A 19,364-nucleotide genomic window follows, 5' to 3' on the forward strand; every position below is an offset into this window, starting at 1 on the left:
TACGTTGTTCCATTCACTGTTATACAGTAGACAGCAGCGATCGCAGCGAGCTGAAGAAGGAAGATTAATTTTTCAAATCTTTCAACTTCATGTTGTCTTCAGCTGGCATCAGAAACTTTGGGAGAAAGGGGAAAAGCTCCTGCGGTCTCCACATATCTCCGTATCTACGTGAGTAGGCTCCTTAGGTAAACCATAGACCTTTAACACAGAGCTATAAATGCACTTTTTGGAGTTAGGCTCTGGGGAATGCATTATGTGACTGAGGGTCCTCACAAGTATAGAAAAACATATGTGTTTTGCTGCTTTAGTGGGAACCACATGGTGTTTGAGGCTTTCAGAATGAGGGTCACCATCTCTCCATTAAAGGGTTAGTTTGAGTTAGGACTTGAGTTTAGAGATTGAGTTTGATTAAGATCGATTTTAGGTTCAGAAAAGATTTTAAATATTCATGTAGCAGTGAGGCTGTAATCACCACTCCCACAGATGCAGTAATCCAAACATGCACAACTGCCTGTGTGTGTCCAGACACCTGTTTGTGTGTTGATCTGCACGCCCACATTAAGCTGGTTACTGGCAATGAATCAGGATTTTGTAACAGGAGATCTGATGCAACCTGTCTGCACCCCGCTGTGCCTCTACTTGTCTGTCACGTTGGCCAAAAGGCCAGAGGATGACGCAAAGCAGCTTCAATCAGACAGGTGGCATAGCAGAGTAAAATAAATACATAAAAGAGACCACAGAGGGTAATCATAATTTGTTATTATGCAATATTGTGTTAAAGCTACAAGTGTACAAATGTTTTAGGAGACGCTATGTAAACAGAGGAACCAAGCTTGGCAACAAACTGAAGGATGAGTGGGAAAATATTTGTTTCTCACACACACAAATTAATATTCTATGCAATCAATTGTTCACTTTCACTTTCAGCTTCACTAAAAGAATGCTGTATTGCACTCCTTGGAGCGGATTTGTAGGACTCAGTGGGGGTGGAGTGGCACTTCTTGTTTGCATTTTCTCTCAGAGAATCCTGCTGTCTATTGATTTCATTCCATAATCCTCTGTCTTTACCTCATAAGCTCTTCTTCTTTCTTTATACACAATACAGTACATTTGGACTTGATCAATAATCTGAACATAAACACCAAAATTATCCATTTATCCCCTCCAGCGCTCCATCCAAACACTTTAGCCAATATGTTGAGTGTTAGCAGGTCAGCAGCGCTATTCAAAGATTGGCATTAGTGTTTTCTCATGACATGCCCTGTAGATTCCTACTTTTTTTTTAAATGTCATTGCCTCGGGGCAGCTAATGCAGCCAGGTATATTTTTGGAACCATTTTAAGTGACTAACCACATATTCATAAGAAGCACGGTGATTTTTGGCTGTATGCAATCCCCCCACAGTCACCCACTACCGTCACTTTCTATGAAAACAGAAAACCCTGGTAGTTCAAGCCAATCTCCCACACAAAAATTGCATCAAATTTAGCTGCATACCTGCATATTTCTGAATTATTATTTAGCTTTAGAGCTGCAACATGCTGTCATTTTCGCACTTTAAAATACAATAAAGCTGCCCTCATTAAGATAGAAAACAGCAAGTAGTGGAGACGATAAGTGATCAGGCTGAGATGGCATCAGATGTCCAACTAAATATCCGGAGCAGAAGAAACAGGCAAAGTTTTGAGGAGAAAAGTCACCAAGGGGAGCTGGTGAGTACAGCAACCATGCACTGATTGCACAGAGCAGAAGTTCTCCTTGTAGCTTTCTTTTCAACGTCTATCTTGTAATCGTTATGAAATGCTTCATGTCAGTGGGAGGAAGTGTTCCTGCCTACACAAAAGCAGTGAACAAAATTGCTACATCTTCACACGAGTCAAGTTGAGAGCAACTCCGAATGTCAGGAATACTGTAGTGGCACTATGTCACTGTCACCGTTTCTCAATGAGCAGTCATTGAGAAACAGCTTATGTAACTGTGGGCATTAAAATGACAAAAGAATGGTGTTCCCTTTGTTATTGTGGGCTGTGTGAGTTGGCGTTTTCACTTGTCAAGTCAGGATTAAGTGGTAGAGCTGACATACAAAGGAGAACAGGGGAGGGAAGGGGGAAGATGTGTTCAAGTCCAAGTTTAGTAGAAGTGTGGGCCTTAATCACAAAGGGTATTCCCCTAAACTCCATTACCCAGAATGCTCAGCATCCCTACCATTGGCCTATTTTGTGTCACTGCGGCACCAGATGGTCCTCCCCAGAGCAAGGAGCCTAATTTCCCATCACCACCTGGGAACAGCCAGAAACTGATCCCGCACTCACCCCTCATTAATTAAATGCTGTAATGGCATGCAGTAGTAGCTGCCTGTCCTGTCGGGATGTAACACGCCACACTCAAACCCTGCGACTCGGTGAACACGAAGACATGGACATGCAGTGCAGGAGGCTCTATTTATCTGTGTCCACTTTACTGACCAGTGCAACATTTTGTCGCTATACTCTCCCCCTCTTGTTACTTTCCACTCTATAATGAGAGATATGTCTGAAATGAATATATAAATTTAATAAGACTATTTTCTGTATATATGTATACATATATGTATACATATATATCACATATATATAGGATAAATGTAGGCAGACTCCTATACGAAATTATCAAATTGAGGTTCAATAAATTATAATGCATTACATCACTAAAAACTATACAAACTAATTTTGTTACTTTTTAATTATAATTATTTTGGAGTTTTTAAATTAAACAACATAATTTTGTAGAACGATAACACAATATAATCATATTGTCGAAATACAATTCCACAGAGCGTCGAAAGATGATAATATTCAACCCAGCCCTGTCAACAATGTCAAAAATAGTGGAAAATGCCACTTACAAACAGTCAAAACCCCAGATATTTATATGTAACAAAATTAGCTAAGCTCAAAGGTCCACTTACTAAGACTTCTGAGCTTTAAATCACATCTCACAGTCTTCACTCAGCGAATTAACTTGAATGAAGACAACAAGATGCAGTTGAATGCTGTTCGATTCAGTTTAATTTATTTTATTTCACCTGGATAACCCACTCAGTATCAGTACTGCTGTCCAGGGAGTCTTAGGTACATATATTGAAAACAAACAATAAGACAATTAAAACATATCAAACACTCAGTACAGTCTGATCAAGATCAAGTGGTGTCCAGATTTTAGTTTCCCTTTCACAGCCTGTAGACTAGTTTGTTCCTGTGTAGGCCTGTATTACTGATTCCAGAGTGGCACTGTTGTGATTTCAGCCAGATCAACAGGTATTTAAGTTGATTTGAAGGAGATCAGTAAAACAGAAGCGGCGTAAAACAGTAAAAAGTAATTACAAATGTGTACCATCCCATTTATTCAAACAGCTGGAATCGCTGCTTTCCGTCTGTAAGCTTGAAGAGGAAACTCAGGACAGTATTTAAAAGCTCTTCTTGGTGCGTAACTTGCAAGTATTACACAAGCATTACACATTTCAATTCAGGCAAATTATGTGTTCTTAGTAAGCCTAAGGATAAAACTGTGTGAAGCAGATCCACCCCCACTGGCCACCAGCTGAATGACACACACAAGGTGTTTTTTTGATGAATCATCCAACTGGTAGAAATGCTAACATTTAGCTCTTAATCTCTTTTTGATCCCTTAAAACCAACTTATTGCAGCTCCTCCATACTTTAATTTTACAGCCAAATAAGAGTAAACTAAATAGGTTATTGCCCTTTGGCTGGATTGGTTTTCTGTCAGACGTCAACGTGAGATTTAAAATGAAAACACGTGAAGGGCAAAGTTCTTTCTGGATTGTATCCTGTCTAAATATGGAAAAGCATGAAAAGAAATGTGAAAAACCTTTCTTGTTGATTCTAGAAAAGCCTTTAATGATAGAACATGAGGGACAGACTAGTGGAAGCCAAGTAATCATGTTATAGTTCGTAGTAATCTGTGCTTATTGAGGCTGCTGGGAGACGTTAGCTAACTATCCGTGTTCACATTGAACAAAAACGTGACCCACCAACGTGCAGCCATACAGGAAGGCGTCAACACAAAGAGGTCGACTGAAGACACCCTGAGCCACCACAAGCAAAAACATAAAAGACTTTGTACACAGGGTAAAGGAGAGAGTCATAAAAGTCTTCCTGTTTCTGTAGGAAGTTTACAGGAAATTTACAGGAAACCAGGTCTACTGGAGAGAAGAAGAAGTGTCAGTTTGCAGAATGAAAGAACAGAGATTGGTAGAGCAGGGGAAGATAGAGGCTAGAGAGAGAGGGTTAGGAGAGTGTTTTGTCTTACCCCATATGTTTAGAAGAAAAATGGATGCAATATCTGGAATGTATACAGAAAAAGTCTACCCAATAAACATTAAGTTGCAAGGACAAAGACGTGAAAGTCTAACTGAAATTAAGATTATTTTTTTGTTAAGAAACAGTACAGTAATTACCAAAAAGAAGATATTTAATATTTATTTTTTGCAGTGACATTAGCTTTCTCCAGGGGCCTGAATTTTTGGTTCTGAGTGCTGATGTCGGTACAGTTATCTGATTGTGTGGACAGCACTAAAAATAGTTCATAATGTCACTTCAATTTCAACGGCCACACAGGCAGTTAACCAGCTGGGAGGCCAATGTTGTTAGCCGTTGCTTTTTTACTGTTGGTCCAATCTGCGATTTGAGCACTCCATATGTAACTCTGTAGTTACACCGTACATTACTTACTCCATGTGTAAGGTACGGAGTGCTAAGGTTAGAGGACTACCTGTCGCTTTGAGTTTTTACAGTCTGGTCATTTGCCATCATTAGCCGTTAGCTAGCCTTCCTCCTGTGTATAATGCTGGATAAACACAACACTGAGTGTGCAGAGCAGCCGATTACTCAGCAGGTGTTGAAATAACATGAATGTAAAGTAACGTCTAGTGGGAATCAGAGCTAATGCTAGCAAGCTAGACTAACCAGTTAGCTAGTTAGTACACTAGGCTAGTTAGCTTAGCCTCCTAGCTTCCATTTTCCGACTGGATTACAAAGTTAACAGCACAATGGGTCCTAAATGTTGAATGTTGAAAAGGGACAGATGGCTTAAATCGCTAACCGTACATTACCAACGCTATGTTGGATTGTTGAAGAGTGAAAAAAGACCCCCCTCTTTTCTACAACGTAGGACAAACACAACACTGTGTGGAAGCTAATCACTGACTTAGGAGGTGTCGAAATGTACGAAAAGCAACGTCTAGTGGGAATCAGTGCTAACGTTAGCAAGCTAGACTAACTATTCAGCTGGTTAGCCTAATAGGTAAAACAAGGGAACAAGTGAATAGGGAAAAAGATGTTTTTTATCAGTGTTTGTAGGCTATATGGGGCTATGAAGTTCTTCAGTCAGTAGCGTACCACAGAAGTTGACAGCTTGTCTCCTAGCAACATGGGCTCTCAGATGTTCAATCGATCTCTGCCATGGAAAAACACACCAAGAGGCCTGAAACGTAGACGCTGTCTCCACAAATATATACAAAAACAGCTTTGTCTTCTTTGAAAACATTTTTTAAAAATATGCACAATAGCCTCACTATCATTCTGGTTTTCATTTCCTCACACAAAATCTTACACAGAGGAACTGTCAAATTTCAGTTTGACTTGAAGGGAAGTGTGCTGAAGTACAGTCAGCAGAGAGGTGGGTGTCAACAATATATTTATATATATATATATTTATATATATATATATATATATATATATATATATATATATATATATATATATATATGTGTGTGTAAATATATATATATATATATATATATATAAACAACTCCAGGAGTCTGTAGTAAGTGCGTGGAATAATAGCAGGGGAGGGTAAAAAGCATAGGTGGGAGTTCTGATTGATGCCTTCTGCTTTTAAAAACAACCCACATGGTGCTGGAACAATGTAAGTCATCTACCCCACTGCATAATTCAATAGCACAATGGCCGGGTAGTAATGAGTAACCAAACCAAACTTGAATATATTGTTTAAGTGATATGATTGCATCCTACATTGCATATTTGTTTTCTAACAATTGATTAAATTAAACATTAAACTCAATCAGTCAGTAGTCCTTTTTATATTTCTTCTGACCAAACCGTTTAATTAGTGCCCACATAAAGCTTTTGTAAAGCTAAATCTATCTTGATTCTAACTAGAAATTCCCCTCTTCGACAGCATGAGAAAAATAACCACAGAGCAACACAGTTTGAAGTGACACCGCCTGTGTACTCGCCAACCCATAAAGCATAAAAAAAAAGCAATCATGAAAAGTCTGAGAAAGACAAAAACAATCTCTGACTCAATAAATGAGTGTCAGAAGATGTGCTTTTTTAGACCTACAACCTCTTTCCCTGTCCAAGAATGAGTATGAGACTCAGTATTACAGAAAACCAAACATTTCACAACCGGTCAATAGCTTGACTCACATAATAACGTCTGAGTTTCAAAACCAGTCAGTAACTTTAGTCATAGTCATAGTAGTGTTTTCTCAGAAGTCTTAATATTAGATGCTGATTTCAAAAAGTTACACTGACTGCTCAAGTCCAGCTGTTTCACTGTGCCAAACATATCACCCTGCGATTGTTTTCTAAAACACAAAGAAGAGTCTTGTGAGCTACACAGCCCAAAACAAAATTGTTTGTGCAAGGTGTGAAAAGCATCATCATAGCGTTCAAAAAACAACCACAGGCCCCAAGAGTGTACGGTGTGATAACGGAAACATAGAGACAGCTAACAAGAAGGAAAACATACAGTATAGCACATAGACAAGACACTTATAGACAAGATACAATGTGGTTTTCACCGCAAATGCAAAGTGCCTAATTCAAACCTCAGAGCATCACAGCTAAATAAAGTCTCACTTTTGATTTTAAATCATTTTGCTTTCACATGTGCTGAACTACAAGTGTTTTAGAGCCGTATGACTTAGGACTTGTTTTTTCTGCTTTGGTCTACTGGTATCGAGCCATGGAGTTTTGTTTTTTTGTGTCGAGGTTTTGAGATATCGATCTCTGAGGTTTCTGATGCCACCTCAATGGGGGTGAAGTTGTGATGTTAAAGGCATTCAGAAATGCCATTTGAAAAACCTTTCTTCCTATAGCAACAATGTCCTAGTGACTCTGGATAGTCCAAAGACCTGTGAACGTTCAAAGACATTTTTGAAATTCTTGCCTTCTACAATATCTGTGCGTGGCAACTGCAATATTAAAAGATCATGGTTAGGGCAAATTATGTATGATTAGGGTTAGGCAAATAAAACAGTTGGTTAAAGGGAAAGAATCTCCGGTGAATGAAAAGGCAAACTTTGACTGCACTTCTGTGACGGAAAGCCTTGCTGTACAAAAGGCACACTACTTGGATGCAAAATGGATGGAATTCCTAGTATACTTGGCTGCAAAACATATTTCTTGAAATTTAATGGCTAACCATTTATAGATAAAATAACCAAATGTGAATGTCTTTTTTTGGCTGATGCAGCTGATTAAATATGCCCTTATGCATGCATACAATTGCTGTAAGGTGTGCAAAATGGATGTAATAAGTTAGTATAAAATATCAATTGTAAGCAGCCTCCCAGTCCACTGATGTCCATATCGCAACACAGAAGGAATGAGTTAAAAAGTTTGATGACCACTTAATCAGATTGATGCAAAAATCCACAGTCCAGAAACAACCAGAGTATTTAGGTACTGTACCATGGTACACATGATACCGCAAAATCTCAATGACAGTAAACAAATTTCTGTCATCTCACAGTATCGTCATATCGCCCAGTAGAAAATATGTCTTCTTGTAATTTGGGTGAACTGATCCTTTAAAGCAAAGAAACGAACAAATCATTCTAATGTTAGTAATAAGTTCAACCCTGCTTCATTTAGTTCTACAACACTTGAAGTGCAGCAGCAGTGAGGAAAGAAATGCGTTCTGTGATCTGAAATCAACTTTCTGCATGACCAGACACCATCTGGGGTAAGTGAGAAAATATGGGGTTTTTTGTAATTTGGGTGAACTGACCCTTTGAGGCATCTTGTGAGACTCATCCTCTGGCATTAGTGTGACTCTCTTAACAGAAAAAAAAAGAAATATAGTACAAAAAACTAATTAAAGCAGAAGGAGCATCACAACTGATGGTGCTTCAAGAGTCCCTAAAGTTGAATGAATATGTGTGTACTGGTGACAGATAACGTCAAATAACACCGTATATTCTGACAGCCGCTGTCACACAAATTGCGTCGACATCAAAGGAGCTGAGTGAATCTCAGGATGACTTTCAGGATGTGTGTCATCTAATCTCAATGTGGCATCAGTTGATGTTGTGTATTTGCTAAACTTGGACTGTACAATTAGGCACCGCAGCATTGTTTCCATTGATTTCTTCCTCACCTGCTGAGGTGTGAGTGTAGTCTGAACCCATCAAACACAGCTAACTCCAATACCAAACGGCCACCTGCGGTACCGACTTCACACCCTTAGCATGGGGTCAAGGGTCAACAGATGGAGCTGATTACACACAACAGCGCCAGAACGTCTTTCAAAATGGCCATGATCAGAGCGCGAAAGATAAAAAGGAAAGGGTAAAGAAACAGCAAGAGAGATGAAGATACTGCACATGACGTCCTGGTACTTTCTTACATTGCTACCAGAGAACCAACACACTAAGACAAAAGAAAATGCAGCCTGTGTGTACCCAATGCTTATTACAGCTATGCCATCAGCCATAAATCAATACCACAACAGCCACAATATTGATAACACATATGACAGCAGAAAGATGCAGATGTGTGCCTGAGCCCCAGTTTGACTGTGCAACAAAGATGTTAGCCAGAAGTGAGATATGCCTCTATAGATTTGTACAACACAGAACTTAAATTAAAGTGTTATATTATCAGGTATCTATATTAATGTTATTTACCATTACATGCTTTACATGCATTTACATCTCTCAGCTCTAGAAAAATAGCTAGCAATATATCTCTACGGGCTAACGTGTTTTTATTGTACAGTCCGAGTTTAGCAAACACACAGGAAACAGAGTCACAGTTTGGGTAAATGCGTTACATTTTCTTATTTCTGCGCAGCTGAATATTTTTCGATCCATATGGTCAGAATTAGTCTTTGAGAATTTCGGAAAATCAACAGGGATTTATCTTTTAGAAAAACGTATGTTTAGCTGTTTCTCAAGTGTAATGCTAATACAATACATCAGAGGCACAAACTGGAGCTAATGCATGTTTGTGTCATGTACAAATGAACACAGCATATTACAGCACAACAGACACACAATGCCAGTGGTTAAGAAAAAGTTGTTTTTTTTTTATTCTTAAATAATGATATCGCTGTTGGACTAAAAAGTCTGCATGGATATTACTCTGGATATTAATGAATCTTGCCCTTTTTTGATGAAAAAAAACAGCCAAATGGACTGTATGTCAGCCAATATGGCAAATGCCGTTTTCCTATGCAGGCATCTATGTTGAGGGTGTAAAATTAAGTGTCAACCTCAAGGACAAGTGATGTAACAAGTTTCTTTGTTCAGTAAAGAACCGTGGCAAAGGAAGTCCACAGGTCTGAATGTCTAGAAGACATTTTATCTCGACCACACAGACTGATCAGATCAAACACGCAGAGGTGGACCAGCAAAACGAGTAATAAAAATGAATGAGAGGAATTATCATCTTTGTTCTCTCCAGATCCCTGGTGTTTCCCATTGCTAATTCCTAATCTTAATGACTACCAGATAAGCACAAGTGTTAATTAAACAGAGCTGCATAATTATATCTCTGAGGGACCTGCACCAATATCCCCTTCACCAACACCACCTCCTCCAGCTGACACTCCAGCCTAGTTCTCTTCCCGCACTTTACTCCCTCACAACATTAACATTCACCGCTCTCACACTCCTCTCATTATCTCATCCTGACCCAGTACTTTCACCTAGTTTCTGAAAATGGAAGGGGATCCATGCTCCAATGACATGGAAGTAATAAAACCACAACAATTCGGGCTGGTCCCATTTGCCCAGAGCAGAGTTATAGGTGTTTTTGGAATCCCTACCAATGAAATCACAGAGAAGCGTATGAAATGAAAGTCAATATTTTCACAAGTCACTAACATGGAGAAAAACTAGCAACGGATGCAGCTCATAAAATACAGCTTGGCCTCGAAAACAACTTCACATAACTTCACTGATCACTGCTGAAAATTAAGCGGGCGGAGGGGTGTGGGTGCAGCCTTTGGTCTTATGAAATTACCATGACGTAAAAATCCATCACAACCAGCTTGCCTGCTCGGGTGCTCGCATCTCCATCAGAACAACAGCAATCTGTCAGCTCATCAACCCCAAAGGAGGGGAAGGACAGGCGGAAAATAATAACAGAATGGACAACAAAAGGCTTTGCCAGAATCATGTGGTTATGAGTTGAGCTTATTAAAAACCACAGTGGAAAATAAATATGCAAACATCGAGCCCACCCTCTAGCAGAAAACACAATAAAATATGGTGTGAAAGACAGAGAGTGAAGAAGGAGGGAGAACAGACACCCCACTGCTAATTTAATAGACTGACTATAGCAGGCTATGCAATTCCATTATGTTGTGTCATCTGTCCTGCGGAGGTTGGATCAGTTCCTTGGGAAGGTCAAGGCAAATGACAGACATAATCAGATACAATCAAGTCATTCGGGATTCCAAATTTAAACGCCGCCCCGGCATTTTTGGAAGCTGCTTACCATGCGGTTTGTTTCTGACGTCACTTGTCATTAGGTTGTTTAACATGACTGACAAGAGTCAAACATGGTGAGTCCTTGTTGAGAATTAAACGTCAGGAGATATCCACCTGCAACATTTTCACATACGATATTTGTACGATAGCTCGTCAGACGTTATGCAAACTGATTTGTACCATACATACGTATCGTTGCTTATGTATGGTTAGGTGTTACATGGTATGGTTAGCGTCACATCATTTGTCGATCCAGAAAACAAATATGATAAAACTACTTCGGAAATCGGACCTTGGTGCGTCCTGACAACTTGATGCACGTCAGTTTGTGTTGACGTGAATCAAGACACCACCAGTGTGCAGGCTTACAAAGAACACAGTGGTTTGTGCCACAGGCATGTGTTACCCTTAAAGGCCTGTCTACACAGCAGGCGTTCAGCCATGTTTACCAGTCGTCCGTCTCGCATAAATCTGACGGAGCAGATACAATTCTATTCTAATCAATAAAGCTGTCTATACAGGCTGAGTAATGGCTTACGTTTCACTAGCACTTTATGCACGTAGCCGCGACCCAAAGCGTATTTTTATGTTTCAAGTCTATTTTCTTAGGTTTTACACACACAGCTGTACTGGGCTCTCTGGTGCTGCCAAAAAGAGGGTGACCCACACACATATGTAACAGTTAAGGTTAAGGTTGGGGCTAAGGTAACAACAGTTTGGTTGGCTTTAGTCATATTTAAATAAGAAACGTGTCAAATAAGTTAAGGTTAAGTCATTGCAGAAGACTTATGTATAAGTTGGGAATTGAATCTTGCGTTAAGAGTTGAAAACGAGGCCGTCCTCCTCAGAAAAACATTTTTATTACAAGAGACCTCTTTTGAATAATGACTGTTGTTTTTCGGAATCAAAGACAGAAATAGCGTGACATTGTTATTGGGCCGCAAAACCTCTTGCCAAGAAGTCAGGGTGGATTATTGGATTAATAAAACATGTGACTAAGACAGGGGGAGACCAAAGTCGCAGTCTCCGGTTTGTTCTTTTAACCAAGTAGTTTTATTTGCCTAAACCTAACCAGATCTTAACCATAGAGGTGGCAAATCAGAAAACACTTATATGAATCGTTTCTGCAATGATAATATGGGTCATTTTGGAGGACACTGATAAACAATGTCATCCTGTCGATGGGCACCAGATCAAAAAACGCTCACATGAATCGTATTGAAAGGCAAACAACAACAAACAAACAACAATTTTGTGATTTCATTAGGATTTGTTGATTGAAACATATCGACCCAGCCTTAACTGCCTATCCCTCCACCTGTAGACAGTTAACCATATTATGGGTGTTACTAGTATCATAATTAGTGTTAGTAAGATTATTAGTAAGCAAATCAAAAACCCCATGGAAGATACATGAAACACCTACATGTATATCTTTGAATATGCACACTGAAAAGTTTTTTCTATAACAGTAAAATGAATCAGACCGTACAGGTTGGACAGCAGCATGTAACACTGAAAACAAAGGAGCTATATAGCTCTGCTCATTAGTCAGAGAAGAGGCTGTCACGTATGGCTGGTGGGAGTGCAAAGCAACGTGGATTTAGTCATTATGTGCTGCACTGCTTTCGTTCCCCAGGTGAAATTTTAAGCAAGAGACAATGTTTCTCACCAGAAGAGCTACTTTGACTAAACATAGTCTCATTCCTATCAGCTTTATTTGCAAAGGCACAAAACTACGTAGAGAAAAGGAGAAATTGCAGACATATTTGTGAATGTTTGATTAATATGCAATTAAGAATGGTTAATTATTTAGCCCCAGTTCTGACAATTTTATTTCAAATGTGACATTTTAAGTGTGGTCAGGGCTGTAATTAAACCAGACTGACAAATACAGCTTCTTGAAACGTTTGATTTTGTTGTGGGGCACATTTTAAATTCTCACATTTTCTGTCACAGAATGGCATCATGCTGTTTTGTGTGAGTGCAAATTGTAGCCTCCTCTGCACCTTCAGGAAATGATGCGTTCCACGGGTAGGAGTGGAGGGGGATGCAAGCTTGGCTCTGCATCCTGTCTACAGGGAAGTACCTGCTTCTCATCTGCAATTTCAAGACAAAGCAGTCGTGTGCAGCATTTTCACCCAGGCCAAATATCAACGTCAAGTGAAGAGGTATAAGAAGACGGATGAGGGGATTAAAGGGTGAGAAGAAATGTCCCACATCCACTTTAGAGCTGCAACAATTAGTCGATAAATCAATTAGTCTATCGGCAGAAACTGAAATGATGGTTCTAGCTTCTCAAATGTGAGAATTTGCTGTTTTTCACACTTTCATATAATTGTAGATTGAATGTCTTTGGGTTTTGAACTGTTGGTCAGACAAAAGAAGACATTTAAAAATGTCACCTTGGGCTCTGGGAAACTGCTTTTTGACATTTATTGTCCAAACAATTAATCGATTAATTGAGATTAATTAAGATGGCTGACTAAGATTAATCAATAATGAAAGCAATCGTTAGATGCAACCCTAATTCAATTTCTGTTATTTACTGTAATTTCTTTAGGGCTGCAAATAAAGATTTTCATTATTCATTAATCTACCAGTTATTCAAGGTGACATTTTCAAGCTCAAGGTAACATCTTTTTTTTGTACAACCAGCAGTCCAAACTTTTCAGTTTACTATGATGTTAGACGGGAAAAGCAGCAAATATTCACATTTGAGAAGCTTGAACCACCAATGAGGGTTATCGTTGTGTGGGTTGTACATGACAGAGGCTAAACGGTCTAGATTATATAAAATAACCTGTTCTGTGGGAAAAACCTGCATCCACACCTTATCCCTGAGGAACCGGTGAGTGCTATTTCAGATCAATTTTCCTGCAAACTGCTGGAACAATCTTCTCTGGTGCTATTATAGAGGAATGGCTCATCCACAAGACAGGTTGCACATGTGCAGAATTCCTCTCTCAGTCAATCCAAGCATCTTTGTTTTTCACCTCTATTATGTTGTCTAATAAGTGCTGAAAGAAAACAATCACGCTGCAACAATTAGCAAAAGAGCTGCAATATGATTATGAGTCCAGTTTGGCTCTCAGTTAACAAATAACATTTCAAGTCCCTTCTGCTTTATAGTTTCAGCCAACTCATTCAGGGCCCTGGATAAGAGGACCAGCCCACACTGACAGCTTACACCTTCTGGAGTGAGACAGTAATAGCATCAGCAACAAGGTCAGCACACAATATAAACACAAATCCTGTTCCTGCAAAATCACGACTCACATATCATCTATACACAGCATGCACTCTATCATAAACAATCATTAACATTAAGATTCTTGTCTCTAATGAAAGTCTGACAACACAAAAGCTTCAAAGAAATAGAAGTTGGAGCTTGTTTGATCTTTTTCAAACATAAATACTTATTCTGATAGTTGCTGCAGGGCTTTGATAACCAAGACAGTTCCTGTTTCAGAGGTGGGCCTTGAGGTCTAAGCTGAGAGTAATAAATATTCAAGAAACTGTCAAGTCCTTTTGTTTGGGAGTGCAATAGCACCAGCTAGATAAGCAGTGGTTATTCCCCAGCATAATTACACAGTTTATAGCCATTATTACTTTTCCAGCTGGGCTACACTAAGCAGATTATCACTTTGTGCACTGCGAAAAGTATCTTCTCAATCAAATACTCAGATTTAAAATAATATTTCTCCTCAAAAGAAATGAATAAAACTTGAAATGGAGGCATATATTTGTGTTTGTTTTTGAAAGAGAATTCAGGTTTTTTCAAGCAAGACTTGTGCTCCCACGTGAGTCACCACCAAAAATGCCACTGGTTTCTAGATATTTCTGGGAACACGTGGACATCCATTTGAATTAAGTGACACTTGTTTCCGGGGGAAACTGAATACGATTTGGCTTATATGGTGGATCTTACAGTGGACGATGAGTGTTGACTGAGTACACAAAACACATTTAAACCCCCAGCATGCACCACCAAGGTGACATGGAGTGTCCAGTCATATTTCAGCAGATCATATTTCCTCAAATAATCACTGATCTCTCAAGAATTCTCTTTCTTTTGAACGTTTCTTACCACTTGAATTCTTGCCACAAATGAGGTGCTGGTATGGCTGCAGCAGACCCCAGATCTCCGAGTCGTTGTTGATGGCTTGCTCCAGCGACTCCAGCGTAAACTTGGGGATCCCGTTGTCCCTCTCCACCAGGGCGCTGCGAAGGACGCGGCTGAACACCTCTCTGAACAGACTCTCCATGCAGGCGGTGAGGTATATGGCAGCGTGTTCGTGGATCCTGAGGGCCACCCGACTATCCACCATCCACCTGAAGAACTTCCCCACGGAGAAGACCAGCCCGCAGCGCTCCGACTTGCCTCGGCTGAACTTGTCCCCGGTGCTCATGTTGTAGAGGGACAGGGCGCTGAGAGCCGCCGTGATGCAGTTGACGGAGATGGTCCATGAGAGCACCACCTTGATGGCGCTCTGGAGCTCATGCTTGGTGCACTTGGCGTACCGCAGGCTGAGCCGCTGCGCCTCCCGTGCCACCCTCACCAGCGCGCGGCTGATGAGAGCCGACAGCCGAGCCAAGACCTCCGGTGGCGGGTTGCCCACCATCAGCTCCACGTCTTTCCTCAGTGCGCCCTCCACCTCGCCGAGGCTCCATGGCACGTCCTCCAGCTCGGGCAGCTTTGCGCACTGACCCGAGCACTCCAGTATCTCCGTGTCCTCCGCCAGGACTGTGTTGACTGTGTCCAAACTGTTTTGTCTGCTGTGCATGGATTCCGTCAGATGCCAGCAGTTGGCCCCATGTGAGAGGGACTGATGCGTGTCGGAGCAGCACAGCGACACGCTGGACGACCTGACCGAGTCCGCGGCTCCACCATAACCAGAATCAAGCGTTAAATCCTCCAGTGTCCTCACGACTGTCTTACCCTTGCCTGCCATAACTGCACCGCATACTGTTGGGTATGCTTGGTCTCTCAGTTAAATGCCACAAACTCGTTTTCTTGCTTTTTCGCAGCCCCTGTCCGAGGACTCAATTGTATTCCCCAGTTTAAAGAGTGAAACGACAGAAGTGAGCCTCTACTTTGTTCCTTCTCTAAGTAGCTGGATGTCTTCGATATCCTCTTGTACACAACTTCACACGCGTAACCTGAGAGCGCACAAACCCTCCGCGCTCACTGCAACAAGCGCAGTACAGGCAGGCGTCTGATGGAGAGGTGGAGCCTGGAGCCCCGCGGGCTGAAAGAAGCCAATCCGCCTCTCCATCAGCTTTGACTGACACACACCAACATACCTGCTACCTTTCAGCAGAGGCTACCTGGTGCTGGTGTAACATAACTGCAGAATCAAGAGACACACACGTAGGCTGCTAAACCAACGAATCTGTTATCTGTAGTCGTGTAGCTGCAGTGCCGTGTAGCTGGATTCCCACTGAGAAAAGACATGGTGGAAATGTGAATGCACTCTTGATAGTGTGTGTGGGGGGGAAATGTGGACCAATGACATATAACAACAGAAAGGGACAGCATAAAAACAATATATCCACCCTTTTTATTTTAACTTTACCACATGAAACTCTGAAAATAGATCCCACTGTCAAAGAGAATACGGCTGGGAGGGGAACATAAATAGTGCAATCTTGCTAATAGAATACATTTTTCTAGATAAGCTGAGGTCATGCAGTTGTTTGCTGTCCTTTAATTTATAGCTACATCACTGATTATAATCATAGCAGCTCTATTGGGATAAGTTAAGGGTGTAGTTGTCTGAAAAAGCACCTTTCTCTACAATTAAAGCACAAATAATTTGAAATACACACATTTTAACCGCAATATTGTAAAGTGCCTTGTTTTTAATGAATTTTCCCTCTTGAATCTCCATTTTCTCCCTTTCTGCTCAGCTAATAATAATAATAATCTCCTGTTTGACTTAACATTTCTGAATGAACATCTGCTGTGAAATTTTTCTGAATTGTAAACAGATGGAATACAGTCGGGTCCTGCTGTGAAGAGCTGTTGGGTTTGGTTTTTTTTTTTGGTTTTTTTTTTTTGGCATGCTGTCCACAACTAGTGATCATTTTAAGTAAGAAGTAAAAGTGAGTCTGCAGCAAAAGTAGCTTTCTTGAGGGACACCACAAACCTTAATGCCAGATCCCTATAAATATTTTACTGGTCAAAGCACATCTGTCCAAGCTTTTCGAGATCAGAGACACTTCCAGCTGCCGGTGATATTACAGACCTGCAGACCTGCAGACCTGCAGCCCTGCTTGAAGGTGTAGCATCACTTCATCATGATGTTGTTGAGTGATTTATTCACCATAACACAACATTTTTGTCAGGCCATGAAAACAAGGAGCGAGTGAGTTGAATTCTGAGGACATGCTGAGAGGAACAGTTGGTGGAATGATGATTCATGCATTCTGCTGGGGCTTCTCCTTGTACGTCTGAGCTGGACCAACCATCTGTCCGCACTGCCTGCCATGCCAGAGGCCCTTTCATATTTTCTTAGCATGACACCGCACTACCCATGCCAGAACTGAAAAACTTACTACACTGGAATTTTTGAGAAATGATATGACGCCCACTCTCGCCGAGTGATTGACAGGGAGAAGTGTAAAACAAATCATGCCAGTATCTTGGTGTCATTGTTTGGCTGACAAATGAGAAACAATAGCATCACCACACTGCATAATGTATGTTTTAGAGCGAAATATATAAAGTTGTTTATGACAAGACCCTCCACATGGAAACACATTGGGCCTCTAAATGCTATTGGATAACACTTTTTTGGATAAGAAGAACCAGTTTGGGAAGATTTTTGACTGAATATTTAATTATTTAACTGTCAACATAAGAGATAATCTGATAGGTGATGAGAGGGAAACTTGTGATAAGAATATCAATTCTGACATGACTTCCATAGACAAAATGAATGATTACTTTCATTATTGATTAAATGATAATGCATTTTGCATAAGGCTATATATAAAGAGCTGTTTTGTTGTCTCTGGAAGCAGATGTCACCATTAGCACATCCCATCCTCCAGTCTGTGACATTAACTGAGTTCATCTCCAGAAGTCTGCCATGAGCTCTTGATGCAATGCAGCATATCTTGCTGACTAACTAAGGTGAGAGCGGTGGAGGTGGGCAGCTGTCAGCTGCTTCGCTACATGCACTGTGGTCCTCCAAAGCTTGTCCTCATGTATTAAGCATTGGTTGCCTGGTAACAGCAAAATGATCATGATTTTCCCTGCAAGATGATAGATTGTTAGTATTTTGCCAGCAGAATATAAACACGCTTCCTTAGTCATGCTGTACAGTCACGTTTTTTATTTGGTAATTTATGAAATCATGTGTTTTTAGATTTTACTTTGTGTGATTATGTTGTGCATACAGTATATTGCTATATGCAGTATATTGCTTTATACTGTGTCTTTTTCTGTTTGCTTGTTTTAAAATGTTATATACTCTGTGTATTGTATTCTTAAATGACTGTACTGTTTACATTAAAAAAAACACAATTGCTACTTCTAAACTATGACTTATATTGAATTTGGTATAATTTATTGGTATAATATTATACAATAGTAATAATAATACATTTATTACCATAGTGTCATGATTCTGTGGAAATACTGTCCCTTAAAGTGCAAAGGAAAAAAAGTTAAAAAGTACAGCATCCACTATACCAACTTCTTATTATCATGTATATATTACATTAAGTTATTATCATACATAGGAAGAGGGCGTTAGTGGCATGATATTATGCTGCCACTCAGTGGCCAAAACGCGGTACTACTTCTACAGTCTAAGGCTGCATTTTATGTCTTGCATAATTACAAACCATTTTATGTAAGAGAATATTGTGACGCATTTCTCATTTAGACATTAAAGAACACCAAATATAAACAAAATAAGGTAGTGTGGTACATGCTACTACTACTACTTGTAATAATAATGATAATAATATAATTTAGACATACATGTATGCAACTTACATACACATAATCATAATCATTTAAATCATAATGATTTAAATACAGTGAAGTTAATGTAGTGAAAAATATGAATGAGTAGTTCCGAATTTGATTAAATTAAAGTTTTTAGTCTCGATTTAAACAGCGTTAAACAGGTCAAAGCAAGCGTGAGATGTTGCAAAACTTATCTGAAGTGCAAATTTAGGCTATAATGTTCACTTTAATCATAGTCCAGTCCCCTGAACATACAGTATAACTCCTCTGTAGTCGGCTTTAAATCAAGGTACGCTGCTGCTTCATGCAAAACTATTTTTGAAAAGTTTTGACCCTTATCAAACTGCACAACTGATTTCTAAAACGAAGTGCGTCAGCGCTGTACTACCACAGTACTACAATGACTCACACGCGCGCACGCACGGTGACGCGTGACCGCCGTCCGCTCATGCCAGTCTTCATGTGCTTATCCGGGTTCTTTCATGGTAAACAAGCCAGTGGGCTCTGTAAGCTGAGGGAGTCATAGTTTTTGTTAAGTCTTACAGTTTCACACCAACAATATGTCTTCTAAGTCTATGTGCACATCCTATACAACTATTAACGATTCAGGTTTTTTTATCATTAACTTGTTA

General features: G+C 40.0%; 1 protein-coding gene across 4 annotated transcripts in view; it reads right to left on the minus strand.

Annotated features, from left to right (window-relative positions):
* btbd11a (BTB (POZ) domain containing 11a) overlaps positions 1–19,156 on the minus strand; it is a 176,546-nt gene extending 157,390 nt beyond the window's left edge. The window contains exons 1-2 of one of the 4 annotated variants that reach the window (XM_044186720.1): positions 19,142–19,156; positions 14,839–18,011 (exon numbers count right to left, since the gene is read on the minus strand). In XM_044186720.1, coding sequence (XP_044042655.1) covers positions 14,839–15,703 — 865 coding nt within the window. In that variant the 5' untranslated portion in view covers positions 15,704–18,011; positions 19,142–19,156. Of the gene's footprint in view, positions 1–14,838; positions 18,218–18,370; positions 18,388–19,141 lie in introns of those variants that run through there. The other 3 variants (XM_044186719.1, XM_044186717.1, XM_044186721.1) reach the window with 3 other exon arrangements.
* Positions 19,157–19,364: the final 208 nt, after the last annotated feature.

The sequence above is a fragment of the Siniperca chuatsi genome, linkage group LG23, assembly GCF_020085105.1.
Source record: "Siniperca chuatsi isolate FFG_IHB_CAS linkage group LG23, ASM2008510v1, whole genome shotgun sequence".
Classification (NCBI taxonomy): Eukaryota; Metazoa; Chordata; class Actinopteri; order Centrarchiformes; family Sinipercidae; genus Siniperca; species Siniperca chuatsi.